At 41.9% G+C, this 22,306-nt stretch overlaps 1 protein-coding gene across 5 annotated transcripts in view; it reads right to left on the reverse strand.

The window, feature by feature from the left end:
* Positions 1–793: 793 nt before the first annotated feature.
* The window catches only part of drd2a (dopamine receptor D2a), a 29,306-nt gene continuing 7,793 nt past the window's right edge, over positions 794–22,306 (reverse strand). For 2 of the 5 annotated variants that reach the window (XM_071356610.1, XM_071356611.1), the window contains exons 2-8: positions 14,835–15,145; positions 5,764–5,873; positions 4,624–4,760; positions 3,861–4,063; positions 2,897–2,983; positions 2,281–2,665; positions 794–1,882 (exon numbers count right to left, since the gene is read on the reverse strand). In XM_071356610.1, coding sequence (XP_071212711.1) covers positions 1,686–1,882; positions 2,281–2,665; positions 2,897–2,983; positions 3,861–4,063; positions 4,624–4,760; positions 5,764–5,873; positions 14,835–15,113 — 1,398 coding nt within the window. In that variant the 5' untranslated portion in view covers positions 15,114–15,145 and the 3' untranslated portion in view covers positions 794–1,685. The remainder of the gene's footprint in view (positions 1,883–2,280; positions 2,666–2,896; positions 2,984–3,860; positions 4,064–4,623; positions 4,761–5,763; positions 5,874–14,834; positions 15,146–22,306) is intronic. The other 3 variants (XM_071356612.1, XM_071356614.1, XM_071356613.1) reach the window with 3 other exon arrangements.

Consider the following 22,306-nt stretch of genomic DNA (forward strand, 5'->3'; position numbering starts at 1 on the left):
TTTAAGATGACATATGAATCGGGGATGTGGCATCCCTTTGACACGGAAGACATAAGTATTTTTGCTCAGTCATCAGAGCCTATGGCTTTGATCTTCTGTTGAGAGACTCGAACCACATTCTCTGATAATGGTTACCATGGGGCTAATGACATTATAATATCCTAAGCGATGGGGCCTGTACATCAAGCTGTATCATACCACATAAACCATAGGCAGGGCCTAAAGTGCATTAACTCTAAAGACTTGTTGTCGATTTGTCTTTTTCAACTGGATATATAGTATCCGATTTTTCATTATAATGGAAATCAAGAAATAGTCAAACATGTTTAGTGTGCCCCACTGCGGTTTCCTGCACAGAGAACAATCAAAATCATTTACAGAAAACATTGATATGGAATGGCGTGAGGCCCTTTTAATATATATATATATATTTTTTACAAATGCTGTTTTGAATGAAAGAAAATTGTACCTACACACTGAAGAAGGCTGTAAAGCCAAAACGTCTGTGCATGCTTATCCTGATGCAGTAAAAAAAACGCTTTATACAACATATTTTTGAGTGCGAACCCATTACACCTCTTTGTTGGAACTACTTTATTGCCATATCATTTTTTGCAGTGTATTACCAAGAAAATAATCAACACCCTCTCGACCAATTATAATAGAGTATTCAGCCTAGTAGTGGTATAAAGTTTTGCATTGTACTATTGTATTAGTTATTTACACAGTATTACAGTATATAAACAGTATGTAGAGTATCAAAGAATAAGACATTTACATGGCACAGCACATGTCTCATAACTCAATTTATTGGACATTTTCACTTTTTTTTTTTAAACTTACATTTCATGAGAATCCATGTAAAGGAGCAATGTAACATGCATCACATTTTCATTGCAGGCATATAATCACATAGAATGTGTTTATAAAAAGCATCTACAGGAAATTTAAATCATAATTGTACAAAAACCTTATTCATGGTCCTTCCGAGCCAGATAGGAACAATTGACCAGTGGTGGCTGCAGAGGGTTTTTGTATAATAATAATAATAACAAGAATCATACTATTATTAATAATAATTCAATTTATCACAAATGTGCGGCTGCCTCTCTTGCCAAGCGGAGCAGTGAGAAAAAACGATGAGTCAAAATGTTTCATCTCTATGTAACACACATTCCATTCTGTGGGTGGTTTAAAGATGCAGAGCTCATGAATTACCAGTTTAATATTATCAGGTTTAATACTGAGATGAACACTGATTTGCTGATATCTAGTTGTTGTTTTGCAGGATTCAGCCATTGTCAAAAGACATCATATGCACAGATTAAATAGGTGGCTTGCTTTAGTATTTTTTTTTTTAAAACATCTTCTTGTGTTTTCTTTACATGGATGGCTCTTAAAGTGACAAGCACGATGGTTAAGACCAATATGACATTTCCAAGAAACAGTTCATTGATAAAGATGTTACTCCTCGATATACATTCATGTGGGAGAACATGAGTCCACCGAATAATCCGCAAAAGTCCCCGAGACTTCATGTGTGGCATTTACTCAGTCTCTCCATTTGTCAAAGATCATCACTGAGCTTAATGGTCATGTGCACTGTCCTCACGTGGATGAGGTATATTTTAGTAGGCTATAAGTGACGCTTCTCTTCATTCCAGCTCCCTTCTCAAATGCCAACCTTAGCAATGCAGGATCTTGATGAACGCTTTTCTGAACTCTATATTGAAAGTGGTGTATATGATGGGGTTCACCGCACTGTTCACATACCCCAGCCACGTGAACGCGTTATACATCTCCGCAGGAACCTCGCACGTGGTGCAGTGGGTGTTCAATATATGAGTGATGAAAAAAGGTAGCCAGCATATGATAAACACACCTGAAAAGAGAGAAACAAAATGTGAAAAGAATCGGACAAACCAGCTAGTACCATGTTCCTGGATTGATGTAAACATTGAATCATGTCCTGAAGATAAACTTGATAAATATTTATTTCTCCTCAATGAAAAACAAAAATGGTTTCCTCGTCTGACTTTCTGCCTGTAAGCTATTTTCGGGTTAAAGATCACTAAGTGAATACAATATGCCTATACAGGCCATCAGAAAACTACAGCTAGTAAAATAAAGATATCAGCTACATTTTATTGAGTTGTCTTATTGCTTATGACGTGTGAAAATAAAATAGACTTTACCCCAATGTTTGTATCCCTCCTCTCTCCTGAAAAGTTCAAACAGTACTTTCAAACATTCAACGTGGTATTCATGTTAACAACTTACCCAGGACTATGGCTAGCATTTGAGTGGCTTTCTTTTCCTTCTGTTGGGAGATCTTCCTCTTACTCATGAGAGCGGGTTGCTGCTTGATAGACGTCTGGGTTTTGCCGTTGGGTAAGGCCTCGGTCTGAAACGCTTTAGCCACTTTGGGCACCTCCGCCAGTATGTCCTTCGAGTCGCCGTTCTTCTCCACTTTGATGGAGGTCTCAGGCGGGGAGGGGGGCACGGAGGTGCGTCGGGCTTTGGCCTTGGTTGGCAGGAGGAGCTGGTGGCTGACAGGCGTGGCGGTGGCATTGTCCACATTCTTCTGTTTCTGAGGGTTGCAGTCGGTCATCTCGTCCAACTCTATGTCATCCCCTTCGTGGGCCACCTCTTTGATGAAGATCTGCTGACAGAGATCAACAACAATGTTAAAGCAGCAGTAGTAGTAGTAGTAGTAGTAGTAATAGCAGCAGCAGTAGCAGTAGTAGTAGTAGTAATGTAGCAGTAACTTCTATAGCTTGCTTACAGGGAGAAATGGGAACAATAGAGGTGACACCTTGTTAACTGCCTTTGAAAGTAAAGACATTCCCTTCTGAGAGTTACTCTGTAAAAATAGCACAACAAATACTTGACACACCACTTTTTTCTTGTTGACAGGAAAGCTCCCATTAGGTTTCACAATCACAGTGCACAGCCTCACATCTCCTGGGTGACTGCACTTCTCCTGAAACAACAACAGGGGAGAGAAGCTAGCACACAGTCACTGCACAGGCACCAAATGGTCTCCGAGTCGCTCTTTTTCGAGGGCACAATTCTAAAGAACAATTAACAATAAACAAAACCAATTGTAATTCTATTGAGCGTACGCCGTTATTTGATTCCCATTCGAATCATTACCTCCATAACACTCAATAGCGCGGAAATAAAAAGTCAGACTTAAATTGACAATATTGTTTCAGAAATAGTTGATTGACTCACAGTATAAAAGTGATGAGGACTATTTGCCTTGCAATTGCCTAGTACGTTCTGAATGCATTTTATTTGCTCTCTCCCTTCCCCACACCAAGACAAAAGGTATGCGTGTACATGAGCAATGTAGAGAAACACGGCTTCTTTTCCTGTATTGATCCGCATTAATGTCACTCAAATCAATATCCAGAAAAGGAAAAGGTCACGAACAGGTACATCATAATTACTGTTGCATTTCAGCTCTCCTGCCAATCTAGTAGGCCAATGTACAATGGTGGGATTTGTCGTGTGAAATGACCAATTACAGCAGAATATGTTGCTAATATTCTCAATACGTGAAGAGAACCCTTTTAAAACGCCTTAGGATAATTGCGTGTGCCCTTTTCAATCCTGGCTAGAATTCTATGTAGTGTGTTTTTCTTGCCCCCTCACACAAAATCATTATCTGTGTGTGCGGCCTCTCATTTCTGGGAATAGCAAGCACTTTATGGACAATATTTAGCTTCCTCATGTTTGATTCCATTCTCCAAAAACACATGACACATTGTTGACAATGGATTTCGTTGAATTGTCTCTCCTAAGTGTGTCAAGCACTTCTCATTTTTGAAAAACATGACTTGCACCCTAGTCACCTTTAACGTGGTGCCTGTGTCGCGGTCGCCTGTCCCTTGACACGAGCGCTTTGTGTTCACCCGTTTCCGCCGCTTGCGAAGCACCACATAAATCTGCACGTAGACCAGCAGAGTGATGATGAAGGGAATGTAGAAGGACACAATGGAGGAGTACACCACAAAGGCCGGGTTGGCGATGATGCACAGGGACTCATCGCGAGTCGCTAGGGAGGAAAACAAAATGGCGCGCCGGTCAATACAGAAAACAACAACACCAGTCAAACCAGTAGCCTTGCACGAGCGAGCAGGAGCAGCTCGTTGGAGCAGGAGCCATTCTCTGTAGCATGACGCAGCTTGATGTACGAGTACAACCCCTGGACAGGACGCTAGTCTATTGCAGAGTCGTATCCCCAATGTACCTCCTTAATTCTGAGTGCCAAGCGCTTATATAGGCTTTAGTATGACTAAGGCCGAGGATCAATCACTCCACCTTTCAATCTCAATATGGACACTAACCATAAGGCCACTGAGTTGGTCAATACAGTGCATAACGCCTAAAAGGGCCGTTTTGGATTAATATACAATGTGTATGAAAAAGGAGCATTCAAACTAACCACCACACTGTTTGCCCCATTCACAGCAGTCATACAATTTAGTATCACCTATCATTGTCATACGGAGTCTACTCCTTAGTCCCATAAAAGCCTAAATACTGCGGGAGCACTGAGCAATAGCAAAGATCACAGTGCAACGGAGCAAGGTAGCCCACAGTTCCTGCTATTACCTGTGTTATTGAGGCCGAACAACAGGGGGCATGATATCGCAAAGGACAGAACCCACACCACCGAGATCATAACAGTGACTCGTCGTCTGGAGCTGTAGCGCGTGTTGTACAGCATGGGCATGGCGACTGCTGTGTATCTGTCGCGGAAGGAAGCAGAGGGTGAGGGAAAGACAAGGGACAAACACCGTAGGGTTAGACGAACTGCCAGACAAGTACACACACATCATGCCACATTTGAATATGGCTTTTCAACTGTGCAGACTAGACGTGGAGGGACAGCAAACACCTTTCTCTATATTCTCTTGGTAGGGACATCAGGGATGTGGGGGTAGGAAAAAAAGGTGGGTAGACTCTGAGAGGACTCTGACGGGAGACGACTAACGCGCAGTAAACGCAAAGAAAAATGATAGTTTACCGTAACAGGTGCATAAACGCTAGTCGGTAAACAGAACCCAAACTATAAGCTCGTTTTACTCCAATGTTTGTAAACAATGTACGTGTAAACAAACACTATATAGCCTCAAAACCCTATCATTTTGGATGGACAGTCCTTGCATCCATAGCTCTGTCTATGAATTTGACAGTGGTAACATTTCCAGGCCCATCCATCAGCTGTTGACCAAAACAGAGGCGGTTGGCCACTTTGTTATTGTTTCAATTAAGGACTCTAGAATTAAGGTTACTCTTTATTCAATAGTACAGATTTAATTATGAAACATGCATGAGTCTTATCTTAACAACCTAAAATAAGCATCTGCAGTATAAACAACTCAAAGATATTCTCCATACATACTAAATGTAGACATTTTGTATTTAAATACAAATCACTTCAATAAATATTTAAATTACCTCTGAGCTAAGTATTCACATAACCAAGGTGAATATTTGTTCTGTACAGGCATTTGAGTGACACAAAAATCAGTGAAGTGGAAAATCATGCAAAATGAAAGTGGCATACTGCATAGTCCATAAATAATGGAATTGGTATTCAATAGAAAGTACCAGATGGGTTTGCAAGAAGGCCTTTTAGGCCCAGACGCCACTGAATTTTCTTAAAGATTTTCAATCGGAAGATTTTCACTGCAAATCCACAATGACACCTGCCTTCAGCCAAGATTCAACAATTTCATGAGCACTTACCGATCAATGCTGATGGCACAGAGATTGAGGATGCTTGCAGTGCACATCATGACATCTAGGGTGACAAAGATGTCACAGTGGATTTTACTAAACCTCCACTCTCCCACCACCTGAAAGAAAGATGTTCCACAATTCAGAGACAACAGTTTCATCTCCCTCAAGCACGGTCAATTTTTCAGTTGCAGTTCAGTCAGACATTAAAAATCCCACCCTACATGTTTCTCAATAGATTTTCTGATATTTTCATCTGTTCTCATGAATCTTCCAATGCCTGCTCCATTAACCACAATTTCCCTGTCACTTATATCGGAATCAATCAAAAAAAACTGTGTACACTGTAGATAATGTAGACACTGTTCTTTCCACAGCATAGACTAACCAGGTGAATCCAGGTGAAAGCTATTATCCCTTATTGATGTCACCTGTTAAATCCAATCTAATCAGTGTAGCTGAAGGGGAAGAGTCAGGTTAAAGAAAGATTTTTAAGCCTTGAGACAATTGAGACATGGATTGTATAGGTGTGCCATTGAGGGTGAATGGTTAACACAAAATATTAAAGTGCCTTTGAACGAGGTATGGTAGTAGGTGCCAGCCGCACCGGTTTGAGTGTGCCAAGAACTGCAACGCTGCTGGGTTTTTCACACTCAACAGTTTCCCGTGTGTATCAAGAATGGTCCACCAACCAAAGGTAATCCAGCCAGCGGCAGGCTCGTGGTTGAAAATGGGTCATTGATGAAAAAGGACAAAGGAGGCTGACACGAATTGGGCAGAGCAACAGACGGACTACAGTTAGTCAACTGACAGTCCAGTAAAACATTGGTGCCTAATGACCCATAAAAGAACGCACAACTCGTCGTACCTTGATATGAATGGCAGCCGATGAACTTACAGAGTTCCACTTCTTTCAGCAGAAAACAAGAAACTGCGATTGCAGTGGGCTCGGGAACGAAAACACTGGACACTGGAGAATTGGAGAAACATTGCCTGGTCTGATGAATCCTGGTTGCTGCTGTTTCACGCTGACGGGAGGACAAGGGTATAGAGAAAACCACATGAGTACATGCATCCATCATGCTGTGAGTCAACATAGCAGGCTGGTGGTGGTGGTATGATGGTGTGAGGTGTGTTTTCATGGCACACACATTGGACCCTTTGATTAAAGTGGAGCGACGTTTGAATGCCACAGGATATCTGAACATCATTGCCAATCACGTGCATCCCTTTATGGCAGCAGTGTATCCATCTGAAAATGCAATTTTCTCGACTATTTTTTCCGGCATTGTTGGGAAGGGCCCGTAAGTAAGCATTTCACAGTTAGTCTACATCTGTTGTTAACGAAGCATGTGACAAATAAAATTTGATTTGAACAGCCTGAATTCTTCTGGAATGGATGCTATTTTCAGATACGCTGTGGCACTTAAACGTTGCTCAATTGCTATCAAGGGACCTAACGTGTGCCAGGAAAACATTCCTCACACCACCGCCACCAGCCTCCATTGTTGCCACCTGGCAGGATGGGGTTATGGACTCCAAATCCTGACTCTGCAATCAACATGACGCACAGAAACCGGGATTGGTCAGACCAGGCAATGTTTTTCCACTCCTCAATTGTCCAGTGTTGGTGATATTGTGCCCACTGGAGCCGCTGCTTCTTGTTTTTAGATGATAAGAGTAAAAGCCGGTGTGGTAGTCTGCTGCAATAGCCCACCCGTGACAAGGACCGACGAGTTTTGCGTCCCGAGATGTCGTTCTGCACACTACTGTGCCGTTATTTGTCTGTCTGTCTGAAAATTCTTATTTTCAATGACGGCCTAGGAACAGTGGGTTAACTGCCTTGTTCAGGGGCAGAACGACAGATTTGTCTTTTACCCTGTCAGCTCGGGGATTCAAGCTTGCAACCTTTCGGTTACTAGTCCAACACTCTAACCACTAGGCTACCTGCCGCCTGCTGCGAAGTGGTAGGCCACACAAGCCCACAGAACAGGACCGCCGAGACCTGAAGCGCGTAGCGCGTACAAATCGCCTGCAACACTCCCTAACTGCTTCTGGAAGCAACACCAGCACAAGACCTGTTCATGGGTTTCCATAGCCGAGCAGACGCACACAAGCCTAAGATCACCATGCGCAATGCCAAGTGTTGGCTGGAGCAGTGGAAACACGTTCTCTGGAGTGATGAATCACGCTTCACCATCTGGCAGTCTGACGTACGAATCTGCGTTTGGTGGATGCCAAGAGAATGCCACCTGCCCCAATGCAATGTGCCAACCAATAATCCCTTTCATTTTTTTCGGGCACTGAGCAAATTTCAGGTCAGCTGAGCGCAAACTTGAACTTGTGAAAATTCGGTGAAACTTTCAGCGTGTGTTTACTGTGAACACTGAGGCTGCACCCGCTTTAAGTTACAGTTTTACTGTGAACACTGAGGCTGCACCCGCTTTAAGTTACAGTTTTACTGTGAACACTGAGGCTGCACCCGCTTTAAGTTACAGTTTTACTGTGAACACTGAGGCTGCACCCGCTTTAAGTTACAGTTTTACTGTGAACACTGAGGCTGCACCCGCTTTAAGTTACAGTTTTACTGTGAACACTGAGGCTGCACCCGCTTTAAGTTACAGTTTTACTGTGAACACTGAGGCTGCACCCGCTTTAAGTTACAGTTTTAACAGTGGCCATATAGGCTACTGTGGCTATTTGATCATAATGTAGACCTACTTGAGTGGCCTTCCATCAAATACAATGGAGAAAATGCATTGCATAGCATTTTAACATGGAAATAGCTGTTCCATCATTTAGCCTACAGTAGTAGCCAATGTGTGATGTTCAATGTAGGCCTACATTCCATGAGACTTTTGGAAAACATGCAGGGCTTGACATTAACCTCTTTAAAACCACTTGTCATTCTGACAAGGAGGTGACTGAAAATGTTGTTGTGTTGTTTGATGCAAGAAACCACTTTGCAAAATAAAATGCATTACTATTCCCATACCATTATTACAGAGAATCAGACAAATTATGCTACCCTCTGCCTATTGAATGAATATGTATGAACTTTCCAATTTGTAAGTCGCTCTGGATAAGAGCGTCTGCTTAATGACTTAAATGTAAATGTAAATGTATTGGCTACTTATCTTATTCAACACTGTCTCAAAATACACTGCCGCATTAAGACAATAAAAAGCTCTTTACCTGTCTCCCTTTTCAAAGATGTCTAGAAATGTATATGTTTTGTGCTCTTGTAGGAAGCAATCACACCCCTATTGCTGACTACAAATGATCTATAACTGGGCTAATAACTCACTAACTTTCAAAGGATATGAACAAAATGTGAACACGTGGCTTCATGCAGCTCTCGCTTTGATCTAAAAACAAGCGCATCCACCCCCACCACTCATGCTGTAAACACAGTCCAGTTCAAAGTAAATGTCACAGATCCATATATGGCAATGGTCTATTGCATATATGCATAATGCAGCTCTGATTGTTTATGCCGCACAGGTCTGTGTAGAGTGTGGGATGAGTAGTACATGTCAATGCAATAGAATCCTACTCTTATGAACTCTGCCTACAACAAAATCTCTCACGTAGTTCATTTTGTTTAGGTATGTTGCATTCACAGTGGCTAATATTGCATTATTTCGATCACAATTGCCACAGTAAAGGGAAACGCTGATAGTGTTAACAGGGAAACTCTAGAACAGTGGTCACCAACCTGTTCTGAGTCAAGATCCCTTTGAGTCAAAATGCAAGCCGAGATCTACGGCTCAGATTTTTTATAACATGATTTAGAAACGTAAGTGTATGCAACATTAACCAATTAAAAACAGTACTATAGCAATGAGGTTTGTGCAGTAAGCTATAGGCCCAATGAATTATCACTGCATATTGGCTTTGCTTCAATTGCCCTGCCAATGCATTGTTGTTTGGGACATCTGAAAAATTGAGGTAGGCTATAAGATCACACCGGTAGTAGATCCGTTGTTGTATTACTTGTGAAGCACAGTTGAATGGGCATACATTTAAATAATTCGATTTTTATACTGAACAAAAATATAAGCACAACATACAACAATTTCAAATATGTTTCTAAGTTAGTGTTCATATTAGGAAATCAGTCAATTTAAATAAATTCCTTAAGCCTTAATTCTCCAAAACGACATTAGAGTCGTTTTGGTATGGTAAATATGGTAAAGAAATGAACATTCAATTCTCTGTCAACAGCTCTGGTGGACATTCCTGCAGTCAGCATGCTCCCTCAAAACTTGAGACATCTGTGACATTGTGTTGTGTGACACAACTGCACATTTTAAAGTGGCCTTTTATTGCCCCCAGCATGCTGTTTGATCAGCTTTTTGATATGCCACACCTGTCAGGTGGATGGATTATCTTGGCAAAGGAGAAATGCTCACTAACAGGAATGTAAACAAATAAGTACACAAAATCTGAGAGAAATACTATTTTTGTGCTTATGGAACATTTCTGGGATTTTTTATTTGTTCTTGAAATATGGGAAAAACACTTTACATGTTGCGTTTATATTTTTGTTCAGTGTATTTTTATTTTATTGGGCTGATGGTGCCTGCATCTGATGGTCAGTCTCAGCGGAGGGAGATCTTTTATTTGTAATATATTTGCTAAAATTTCTAAAAACCTGTTTTTGCTTTGTCATTAGGGAGTATTGTGTGTAGATTGATGAGGAAAAAAAATAAAATTTTAAGCCATTTTAGAATATGGCTGTAATGTAAGACAATGTTGAAAAAGTCAAGGGGTCTGAATACTGTCCGAATGCACTGTATATATGTAGAGAGAGAAAGAGAGAGAAAGAGAGAGAAAGAGAGAAAGAGAGAGAGAGAAAGATCCATTGAATTGAATTGAATTGAAAGAGAGAAAGAAAGAGAGAGAGAGAAAGAGAGAGAGAGAAAGAGAGAGAGAGAAAGAGAGAGAGAGAAAGAGAGAGAGAGAGAGAGAGAGAGAGAGAGAGAGAGAGAGAGAGAGAGATGCCAAAATAAAGAAAACACTTGAGTAAATGAAGGACAGAAAGTACATTGAAAGCAGGTGCTTCCACACAGGTGTGGTTCCTGAGTTAGTTAAGCAATTAATATCCCATAATGCTTAGGTTCATGTATAAAAATGCACAGTTGCCTATTCTTGTGTCAACCATGGCTTAGGGCTGGGCAATATATCAAAATAATTTGATTAAATCTAATTTATGTTTTTGCGCAATATTCCAAATACCTGTATCGCAAGAATCTCGTTTTTTAAATATTTTATTATGAGCTTTTATGTCCACTTGTTCTCATGTTGTCTTTTTAGTCTCGTCTCCTTCGCCCCTTCTGTGCTGTGTGCACCTTCCCATTTACACCAGAGAGCTGTATATAATGACGAGATGCACATGTCTCCGCCCTAACCATGGGAGTTGTTGTCCCAAAGGAGGGAAGAGAGGCGACAAGCTTAGGTCCAAAATAAGCCCATAGAAACGCATTGGCCTTATTTTGGACATATTTTAGCGAGAGGTTTGCCTTGCCTCGTCCTCTGGCTACAAACACACACACCAAGCCCTCACCCTTCCACTCACAACAGAGAGAGAAAGATTTTTACGTATAACGAGTAGCATATGCTTCTTCTTCATTCTCAAGAGCCTGATGAACCCATTCCTATTAACAAACCACCTCCACTCTCCACAAGAACAGGGCTCCCGTGGTGTAGCTACTAGATAACATCCCTGCATGACTGACAGTGCGCTTCAAAGCCCGCCCATCGTGGCAGATCCTCGTTTCCCCTACACCACTACTGACAGTGGTGCTTTGCCTCTCACTCAGTTTCTCACTGAATTTTATTGGAGTCGTCAAGCCCAGAGTTATCCCCATCTCACCTTTTTTTCTCTTTTTTTCTTTCTTTTTTTAAACAGCCAGAGCTGCGAAGCTGGGCTCATAGAGACCTGTCTGATTAATCTCTGTTCTGAGGCAGTGCGTTATCAATTATGCCAAGCTCGGGCTTGAAGAGGGTTGTGTCTTTGCTCCTGGTTGTCTGTCTGCAGCCCTGCCAGTGATTAAAGAATGATCTGACAAGCCTAATGAAAGCTCCTCTATACCAGGCTCCACACATCGGCCGATTAACACTCCTCCCTAACCCGTGGGAATGGAGCTCACGGCTAACACCCATAGACATCATGGATCATGGTAAGGGCTTATTGGAAACGTATATCTACCTCCACCGTGATGTTAGCGGAGGACTGCCCTGACATTGGTGACATCGTAAATGCAACACGGCACGAAACCCAATTGCTATGTTAATGCCGACTGCGGCCCGATACATATTTTCTCATTTGGTCCTGGTGTTTTTGTTTTTCTCATTTTGCGTCGAGATTGTTCATTAGATATCACACTTTCTCAGAAATGCCAACATTTAATTTGCTTTCTGCACAGACACTTTGTTTAACACACTGTGAGGCTGGCTGGGAGGAGAGAGGCTAAGCATATTTCCCAGCTGCTCATCAAAGCCAATAAACATCTCAAGACCTAAGGTCATCTAGCATATGCCAAGAAGAGGCTCTCAATATACCACATTTGGCATGGTCGAACGAAGGCGAAACGTATTCATAATTAATGCAAATTTAGCATTTAGCAAGAAAGGGCAACAGTGCTCCTGCAGCAGGCTGTGACCAGCACATTACCACGGCTTGTTATTGGACTACCTGAACAAGATCTCACCAAAATGAGAGAAAAAAAATAGATAAGGGTCTCGCAGCAAATTGCAATGGTTTCCCGGGAGATGGACGATAATCCGAACATGACATTGTAATAGCAAAATGTGCTTATTTTTGGTGTGTCAAAGCATAATCCCACATAACATCTCTTTTCTCCGCTAGAAATCGAACCTTTCAAGAGGGTGAATCATCCAAACAAACGCAAATCCACCCATTTCACTTGAAGGCAGTGCTTCTTCTCATGTTAACAATAAGCCCTTATAATGTTGCCAAGCTGCAGCCTACTGTGTAAGAGGCACACATTTTAATTTGTGCCATTTCCAAAGGCTGGTTATGCTACTATTCGTCTGCAAGACAAAATGAATGGGATTCGTGCACAACCAACCTTCAAATCTCATTCGTTATATCCTTAACTTCTTGTTAAGAGTGTACTAGTTGACACATGACCTTAAACTTGGGATCCTTTGTAATACAATTGAGAGGCCTGTTTGAAGAGAGCTGAGGGTCACTGTGGAAAGGTTGTGTAACGAGTTAGCCTACTGTATGTGGCATTTCTCAACCTTTTGTCAAAAGTAGCCTAGCGGTTTAGAGCTTTGGGCCAGTACCCGAAGGTTCGAGTCCTTGAGCCGACTAGGTGAAAAATCTGCCTATGTGCCCTTGAGCAAGGCAGTTAATCCTAATTGCTCCTGTAAATCGCTCTGGATAAGAGCATCTGCTAAATGACAACAACAACAAAAAATGTATGTAAAAATGAAAGTACACCATATAAACACAGGAGAATCATTCTGGTTTTCTTCGATTCTAGACGAAAGGATCAAGTCACAGTTTTTCTCCAAAGCACATGACAGACTAGATTTTAGTGTCATTTGATAGCCCTGGAAAATCAGGAGGCAGGCTCATTGATACACACACAGGATGATTATTTCACTGCAGTCTTGGATGGCCTCTCATTTCACTGGCCAAAGACCATGGTCAAAAATAACATCCTAAACCTGTTCTACGTCCTGCTCTCAATTGATTTGCTTGAATGAGGTTGATTGTGTTGCTGCCCAAGGCTACCGTTCTGCTGCTTTACATCGCAAATGTCACTGGGCATTGATTCAACCTTATGTGGTTCTTCACAGCACACACCTAGATCACACAAGACAGTTTTAAAAGTCACATCACAAAATAATACATGATAATTCACCGATGTTGTCTAGCCTAGCTACAGTATAGCTGGGGAATGAGTACATACGTTTTACATTTTGACATTGCCAGTGCTGCTGCTCCACATACTAAGCTAGATAGCCCAGCGCCATTCATTTTCATGATGTGAATTTATTAATTTCCTCACTTTGCTCAAACTTAATTATCTGACCTCCTGTCTACAGTATCAACACTACAGCCTATTTGCTAGAGCGATTACTTTTTTTATTGAGTGACTCGTTAAACTGTCAGTTATAATATGCAATGCTATTTCCCACAATTTAATGCTGATGCCATCTTGAGTCTTATCTATTAGATTCCACAGTTACATTGCTTGGAACCATAATTACTTACAAGATATGTCCTTGTTGACAGGGAAAACTGTTTGATGGATTTAAACGTGAATATTTTATCGCGTGGTAAATTGGCACCATAAAACGTGATGACGTGTGTTTTTTTTTTTTTTTACGCCAGAGCTACTATTTCTCGTGCACTTTAAAGCCATGAAGTACATTTTTAAAAATATATATTTAAATGTATTTAGAATTAATTTAGTTAAAATTAATATCTTTAACCAGTTATGTGGAGAAGATACACAATGAAAACAGACACACATTGCATTCACATTGTTCCAGCACTTATATATTATATATATACTATATATACTATATATTATATATACTTATATATTGCCTTTATCCTTTCATTTACAATTTCTTGTCAAAACAATTAGGCTTCTGTTTGCATAATGCTAAATGCGTCAATGACAGACACCAGACCATTAATAAAGAAGTACTTTGAATGTATTCTTTTTCAGATCAACAATGTAGCCCTAATGGTTTGTTTTCATTTTGGAGGACTGAGTGGGAGGGTCAATGCAAGGGCAAAATCAAAGAGGAAGGGTAAAAGGAACCCTGATTGGCATAAGTGTAATCAAACAACCGTTGTTTGTGTGTGTGTGTGTGTATTGCTTCAGCTATGATTTTGTACGCAATTTGCTGTGCAACTTCATGGAAAAGTAAACTACACTACACCTTTAAGCCTTTCAGGAAATGACAAAGGTGCCTGGCTGCACAGGCAGCCTACCTCCAGGTAGGGGTTAAATAAAAAACACACTGTATCTTTAGCTTCAAGCCTTTCTGCCAATGAAAGAGCATGCGTGGGTGTGTAGGTAACCTACCTCCAGATAGACCACCCAGGGCATAACCAAGGTGGCCACCAGCAGGTCAGCCACGGCCAGGCTGACGATCAGGTAATTGGTGGTGGACTGGAGGGCCTTCTCCCTGGACACGGCCATGCACACCAACACATTGCCAAAGACGATGACGAGGATGAGCAGCGTCAGGAGCATGGCATAGTAATTGTACGGGTGCTTCTGCCCACTCTCCGTGTCATTGAAGCTCCCATTCCCATTGTCCCAGAAACTCTCATTGTAGGCATACTGTGTGAGGACATCCATTAGCTGTGAGTGACGAAGGCCGAGAACGGGCCCTGAAATGGAGACAAAGAAAAAAAGGGAGAGAATTTACATATTCAGCTTTAATTACAAGAGCCATGTGTTTGTGTGTGTGCGCGCGTGTGTGTCAGCTAAAATACATTATTGATGATTGCGCATTTACATGATTGTCTTTATCTCTCTCTCTCTATGCGTGTGTCTGCGTTCTTTTGGCGAGTGTGTGTGCGTTCTTTTGGCGAGTGTGTGTGTGCATGTGCTAGCATTCGTGTCTGTGTGAATGCCGTCTGTGTCTACGACGGTGTGCACTGTACACGAGGAACTTTCTTTAGGGGTTTTCTATCTCCCCTCTCTCGCTCCCTTCGTCACGTGCTCCTGCCTCCTGCCTATCTGAAAGCATTGCCTCGGGGACACAGGCCTGTGCCTTTACCCTGCAGATGCCCTGTGCTGTCTGAGCTCATTTATTGCCCGCTCCAATTCTTTATTTATGTGAGATTGTTCTCACTGCTGTCCTGAAAGCTTGTGTTGGAACTGGTTGTCCTTGCAGTGCTCACTGGGGCTGTACCAGCCTTATCCTTATACCTGCTGTGCATCACGTACGCTTTATCCCAAGATGCGAGATAGGAGCAACGGCTAGCTATCTCCCAATCGTATACAAAGTTTCAGATACACATCGAGCTCGGGGTGTGCTAAGTCAGAGGGATACTCCTGCAGGTCATACAGGTGAAACTAGTGGAGTTTGTATTGTGTCAAGATATAACCAGATATTGAGGCCTTATGCTCCACTAGGAGCTCAAATGAATAAACCAAGTCAGATATGACTATTGACAATCCATGGATTTACAGAATGATTAAAAAACACAGGCTGGAAACCACAGAGATACAATATCATACATTCTATTGAACTGTATTGCTGAAAACCTTTATAAGAAACACACATTACACAATAGCCTATTATCTCCCTGTCTGCCAGCTCACTGAGAGGTTATTAGTGTCTTCTCTCTGGCATTGTATGACATCAAATGACTCCATATCCAATCATAAGCTGACCTTATAACCATCACTTCCATCATCCATGAGCAGGTGACCTGCCCTGAAGTGCAGACCTGGATGAACACTCAACAACCCCCATCTAGCCACAAGCATCAATACGCCCTGCATAGCCTACGTCATACTCCCATAGCAGCACAGCTGACTGAAGGTTAGATGGAAGATGATGATTGGCTGGCTGGGTGTGTGTGTGTGTGTGTGTGTGTGTGTGTGTGTGTGTGTGTGTGTGTGTGTGTGTGTGTGTGTGTGTGTGTGTGTGTGTGTGTGTGTGTGTGTGTGTGTGTGTGTGTGTGTGTGTGTGTGTGTGTGTGTGTGTGTGTGTGTGGAATACAAGTGTCTGAGACTGGGAGAAACCTCCAGTAGATACCACCTCTGTCAATCTGGAGTAAAAGTGTTTGATCTTATTCGGTGATAGAAAACAAATTAAAAAATAGCTGCTATCTGCCGTAGGCCTCTTTGATGCTTGGTCGAAATCATTGATGGCAACTAGCCAATTACAGGCTGTGAACCCTCGATTGGCATCTGTTGTCACGGTCCAAGTACCTACTGACACATAAGTATTGTAGGTAATGTGGAGAGGGAAGCCTCCGCACACTTTGACCCATGCACATTTGAAGTTCACAGTAGAGCATAAACAAACACAGAGCGCAGTCTTTTTTCACAGAAACGGATTGGCTGCAGGGCAGTTAGGGCAAATGCCATATGGGCTGAGCTTTTTTTCCTCTCAGCAGAAGGTGTGGGGGCCTTAAGTAATAAAGTAATAAAATGGTCCGTTGTGTTAGAAATGCCCGGGTTGATTTCTGGTTCCAGTCCGCCCTTGTCCTATATAGTCATTATATACCCATTTTTGCCTCCGTCTGACTACCTACTGACATGCTTTGGGTAGGTAGTCATTATTTAGCCATTTTCTAAGCAGGGTTATTGTACCTCTACTGTGCAGAGAAGAGAAAGCCCTCCCTGGCCTGCATACAGTAGCACTTACAGTGTCTCTTCCCTTTATCTTCTTCTTTATCTTCTTACTGCAATTATTTCCTTCAATAGTTACATCCCTAAGAATAATTACCATCCTTGCACTCTAAATGTGAATCTATTTCTGTTTGGAACTTTTCCCAGATAAAAAAAAAATATTTAAAAGAAAAATGTTGAAAAAGAGAGAATTGATTGAGTTAATAAAATAATAGAATAGCTGTTCCAGATACAAAATTAATTCCCCGTGACATTTTCTAAAACAGTGGGGCCCCGATATCCGGGGATAATAATTCAGCATTTCTCAGGCTCCAACTAAAGTGCGATCTGCAATTTCAATGACCCTCTTCCAAGGTCCAGAAGCGTGTGGCTCACAAATTGATTAGGATCCAAGAGGTATTCCTGTGTACGGGTGGTCAGGTATGGGCGAGGAACTGTTTAAGGCTATGTTTGAGGGGGTGATTAAAATGACAGTTGCGTAACATCGACAAACCTCCCTTTGATATGTTGAACGCGAAGTAGCACTTCATCCCCCGATGAAATGTTTACGGAAAAGATTTGCACGTCACATATTTTACAGCCGGGGCAATTGTTTGTTTACCCTGTTCGAGTTGCTAACATCGGTGAATGCTGCAAACGTTGAGGAAGAAAAATGCTCACATGAATGCTTCACATTACTCACGATTGACACAAAGTGTGCCCAGTAAAGGCCAGTAAACGTTCCAAAACACTGACAGCTAAAATTGTATTTTGACCATATTTGTGAGAAGACAATATAGGAATAAAAGGCCTGCACTTTTGATAGAATCCTACCAACGAAATATTTACGAACCTCCAGATGGGTTCAAGAAGACAACAATCAAAGTTCACACCAGTTGAACTGACTCAGATTACATGTCCATCCATAAACTGTAATGTAAGCATTGGGAACCAATAACCTTCTAAAAACAATCCTAACTTTAGGCATGCCCAGACATGCTATCAGAATAGAACAGAAACCAGGTAGTTGTTCTACTGATGTTAGCAACTAGCTACTCAAATAAAGTAATGTGGGAAGCATCTGCCTGTTGGAGGAAGAAGAGAAAGGGGACGTTAACAAGCCTCCAACTGCCTCATTAGGTTGTGGGGATGCTCTTTCCTAACAACAAGCCATGTCTCTGGTGGGGTTCTTTGCCTACTTTCCTACTCAGCTGTCTGCATAGGAGGCCCAGGTGAAGCTCATGCTTGTAGGTAAAGCCCTAGCTGAAGCAGCTAGCAACAGAGAATGACCTACATGTATTTAAAATGTTGCCTTCAACCTGTTTGAGATGTTTGCCATGGGTTTGTGAATATCGTATTGATATTACATTTTTTTACTAAAGAGTTTAATTTGTGTATGTAGTCATGCTGCCACAATACATCTCCCTTTAAAAGTGGAGCTTTTCTAAGACGGTTTTCCCTTTGTTAACTTTTAAAGTTTTCCCTTTGCCATGTTTTTTCTACTTTCCCCAATGCAAATTCAATAACTACCCAGTTAGTTAACTAACTGCCCAGTTCACTAACTGCCCAGTTAACTAACTGCCCAGTTAACAATAACTACCCAGTTCATTGCATCTTGCAACTCATACATCAAAACTCACTCAATTGTCTTGCAATGTTGGAAGAAAATCCGATTTGCAATTGTGCTTGATGCCACGGTGCTCTCCACAAGTCGCACCAAAGACAAAAAAAAACTGAACAGCGTAGTCCCTCATATCTAAAAGGTCATTAGTAGTCTTTCAGATCTAAACAAAATAGCTAAACTGACTATCTGAGTTAACCTTGTATCTTTATTGACCTTTTATTTCAGTATTTTGCACTGTCTCTATGCACACTCCCAGGGCCCTACACACACACACACGCACTCCATCTTCTCACTCACACATAATACGCACTTACATTTATACTGACTCCACACACACACCAACTCACATACAAGCTGTTGCTACTCTCTTTATCTTATATCCTGTTGCCTAGTCATCTTACCCCTATACATATTTACTTACAGTACATCACTCCAGTATCCCTGCACATAGTAAATATGGTATTGGAACTGACCCTGTATTAGGGCTGTCCCCGACCAAAAAATCTTGGTTGGCCAAGAGTCATCCTGTTCTTGTTTAATCTTATTTTTCCATATATATATATATATATACTGCTCAAAAAAATAAAGGGAACACTTAAACAACACAATGTAACTCCAAGTCAATCACACTTCTGTGAAATCAAACTGTCCACTTAGGAAGCAACACTGATTGACAATAAATTTCACATGCTGTTGTGCAAATGGAATAGACAACAGGTGGAAATTATAGGCAATTAGCAAGACACCCCCAATAAAGGAGTGGTTCTGCAGGTGGTGACCACAGACCACTTCTCAGTTCCTATGCTTCCTGGCTGATGTTTCGGTCACTTTTGAATGCTGGCGGTGCTTTCACTCTAGTGGTAGCATGAGACGGAGTCTACAACCCACACAAGTGGCTCAGGTAGTGCAGCTCATCCAGGATGGCACATCAATGCGAGCTGTGGCAAGAAGGTTTGCTGTGTCTGTCAGCGTAGTGTCCAGAGCATGGAGGCGCTACCAGGAGACAGGCCAGTACATCAGGAGACGTGGAGGAGGCTGTAGGAGGGCAACAACCCAGCAGCAGGACCGCTACCTCCGCCTTTGTACAAGGAGGAGCAGGTGGAGCACTGCCAGAGCGCTGCAAAATGACCTCCAGCAGGCCACAAATGTGCATGTGTCTGCTCAAACGGTCAGAAACAGACTCCATGAGGGTGGTATGAGGGCCCGACGTCCACAGGTGGGGGTTACAGCCCAACACCGTGCAGGACGTTTGGCATTTGCCAGAGAACACCAAGATTGGCAAATTCGCCACTGGCGCCCTGTGCTCTTCACAGATGAAAGCAGGTTCACACTGAGCACATGTGACAGACGTGACAGAGTCTGGAGACGCCGTGGAGAACGTTCTGCTGCCTGCAACATCCTCCAGCATGACCGGTTTGGCGGTGGGTCAGTCATGGTGTGGGGTGACATTTCTTTGGGGGGCCGCACAGCCCTCCATGTGCTCGCCAGAGGTAGCCTGACTGCCATTAGGTACCGAGATGAGATCCTCAGACCCCTTGTGAGACCATATGCTGGTGCGGTTGGCCCTGGGTTCCTCCTAATGCAAGACAATGCTAGACCTCATGTGGCTGGAGTGTGTCAGCAGTTCCTGCAAGAGGAAGGCATTGATGCTATGGACTGGCCCGCCCGTTCCCCAGACCTGAATCCAATTGAGCACATCTGGGACATCATGTCTCGCTCCATCCACCAACGCCACGTTGCACCACAGACTGTCCAGGAGTTGGCGGATGCTTTAGTCCAGGTCTGGGAGGAGATCCCTCAGGAGACCATCCGCCACCTCATCAGGAGCATGCCCAGGCGTTGTAGGGAGGTCATACAGGCACGTGGAGGCCACACACACTACTGAGCCTCATTTTGACTTGTTTTAAGGACATCACATCAAATCAAAGTTGGATCAGCCTGTAGTGTGGTTTTCCACTTTAATTTTGAGTGTGACTCCAAATCCAGACTTCCATGGGTTGATAAATTTGATTTACATTGATCATTTGTGTGTGATTTTGTTGTCAGCACATTCAACTATGTAAAGAAAAAAGTATTTAATAAGAATATTTCATTCATTCAGATCTAGGATGTGTTATTTTAGTGTTCCCTTTATTTTTTTGAGCAGTATATATATATATATATATATATATATATATATACAGACACACCCTATGTGTTTGACTAAAATCAACTACATATGCACTGATCTTGTCTGATGCTTTAAGCACACTGTTTGATTAAATAATTAAGACACACAAATAACTCAAGGAAGAGCCCGATGGTCACACAGTGTTAAAAAAAATGACATTGAGTGCCTGTGTGACTGGTGCATGTTGTCTCGCTCTCTTCCCTACTGTTGCGAAAAGGCACCATGGCACAGCAAGTGTTTACTGCACTGTCTGTGCTGAAGCTGCAACGTACATTCAGCCATTTAGTTTCTTACACAGTATGCCTACAAATCCCTAATTTGTTTAGGAAAAAAATGCCCTATTCCCCCAACCCTTGCTCTCTTTACGTGAAACATGTAAGCATGTGTCCAATAGGGCCGGATCTACAGCCTATCACAATCACATCAATAAATTGGTTATAATAAACTGCGAACACAGTAACACGTGACAGCAAAATGGATGCGGACGACGTGACAAAGAAACTCGAAATGGGCGAATGTTTACTGGTTGCTCAGGAGGGAAAGGGGAAGTCAGATCTATGGAAAGACATTTGACCAAGTTGTGGAAACTACTGGAGATCCAGATAAAGAAGGGTATAGGAGCAAGCATTGCGTGAGCATGTGTGCTAAACAGTTCCTGTTCATTACAATATTGTTATTTTTTCTGACCATTTGGAACAGTGTAAACAACACTAAATAAAAAAGTGTACCAGAGAGTCTGTTTTAATGAAAAATATATAAATATATAAAGCCTTTATTACAGCAGACTAAAAACAGTTGCATGCATTTGCGAATTGCGGTTTATTTCTTGTTCGGGCAAATTATTCAAAGCTCCCTTTGTTATTTAATTTTAAAACGAAAATGCTTCATTGCATTTCAAAACATGAATGTCTCATATGCTGTGTGATGGCATGAACTAATTAATGATTGGTTGATTGATAGATACAGTAGGCTATATTTTTTAAATATAGGCCTAAGGAAGTTACGGTATTAAGACTAAACAGGATGCGCTCTTAGGCCTATAGCTCGATGGTGGTTATAAAAGGCTACTATAAAAAACTTAATAATGATAACGACATTACTTATTATTACAATGAGGATCATAATAATATTTGTAATAATAACAATAAGAGGGAGATGAAGAAAAAGGAGGGTATAGGAGCGAGAGCTGCGTGCATATTATGTGTGACAAACAGGTGCTGTGAGATTACAAAAAAAAACTATACTGTTTGGAACAGTGTAAACAACACTAAATCAATTATAAGTAATACCAGTCTGTTCTAAAGGGAAAAATATTGTAAAGCCTTTATCATAGCGTAGCAAATATTAAAAACAACCGAATCTGTGAAACTGCTTTATTCGACATTCTTCCGATGCGCGAGGCTTGGTGCT

Source organism: Salvelinus alpinus, chromosome 21, assembly GCF_045679555.1.
Source record: "Salvelinus alpinus chromosome 21, SLU_Salpinus.1, whole genome shotgun sequence".
In the NCBI taxonomy this organism is placed as follows: domain Eukaryota; kingdom Metazoa; phylum Chordata; class Actinopteri; order Salmoniformes; family Salmonidae; genus Salvelinus; species Salvelinus alpinus.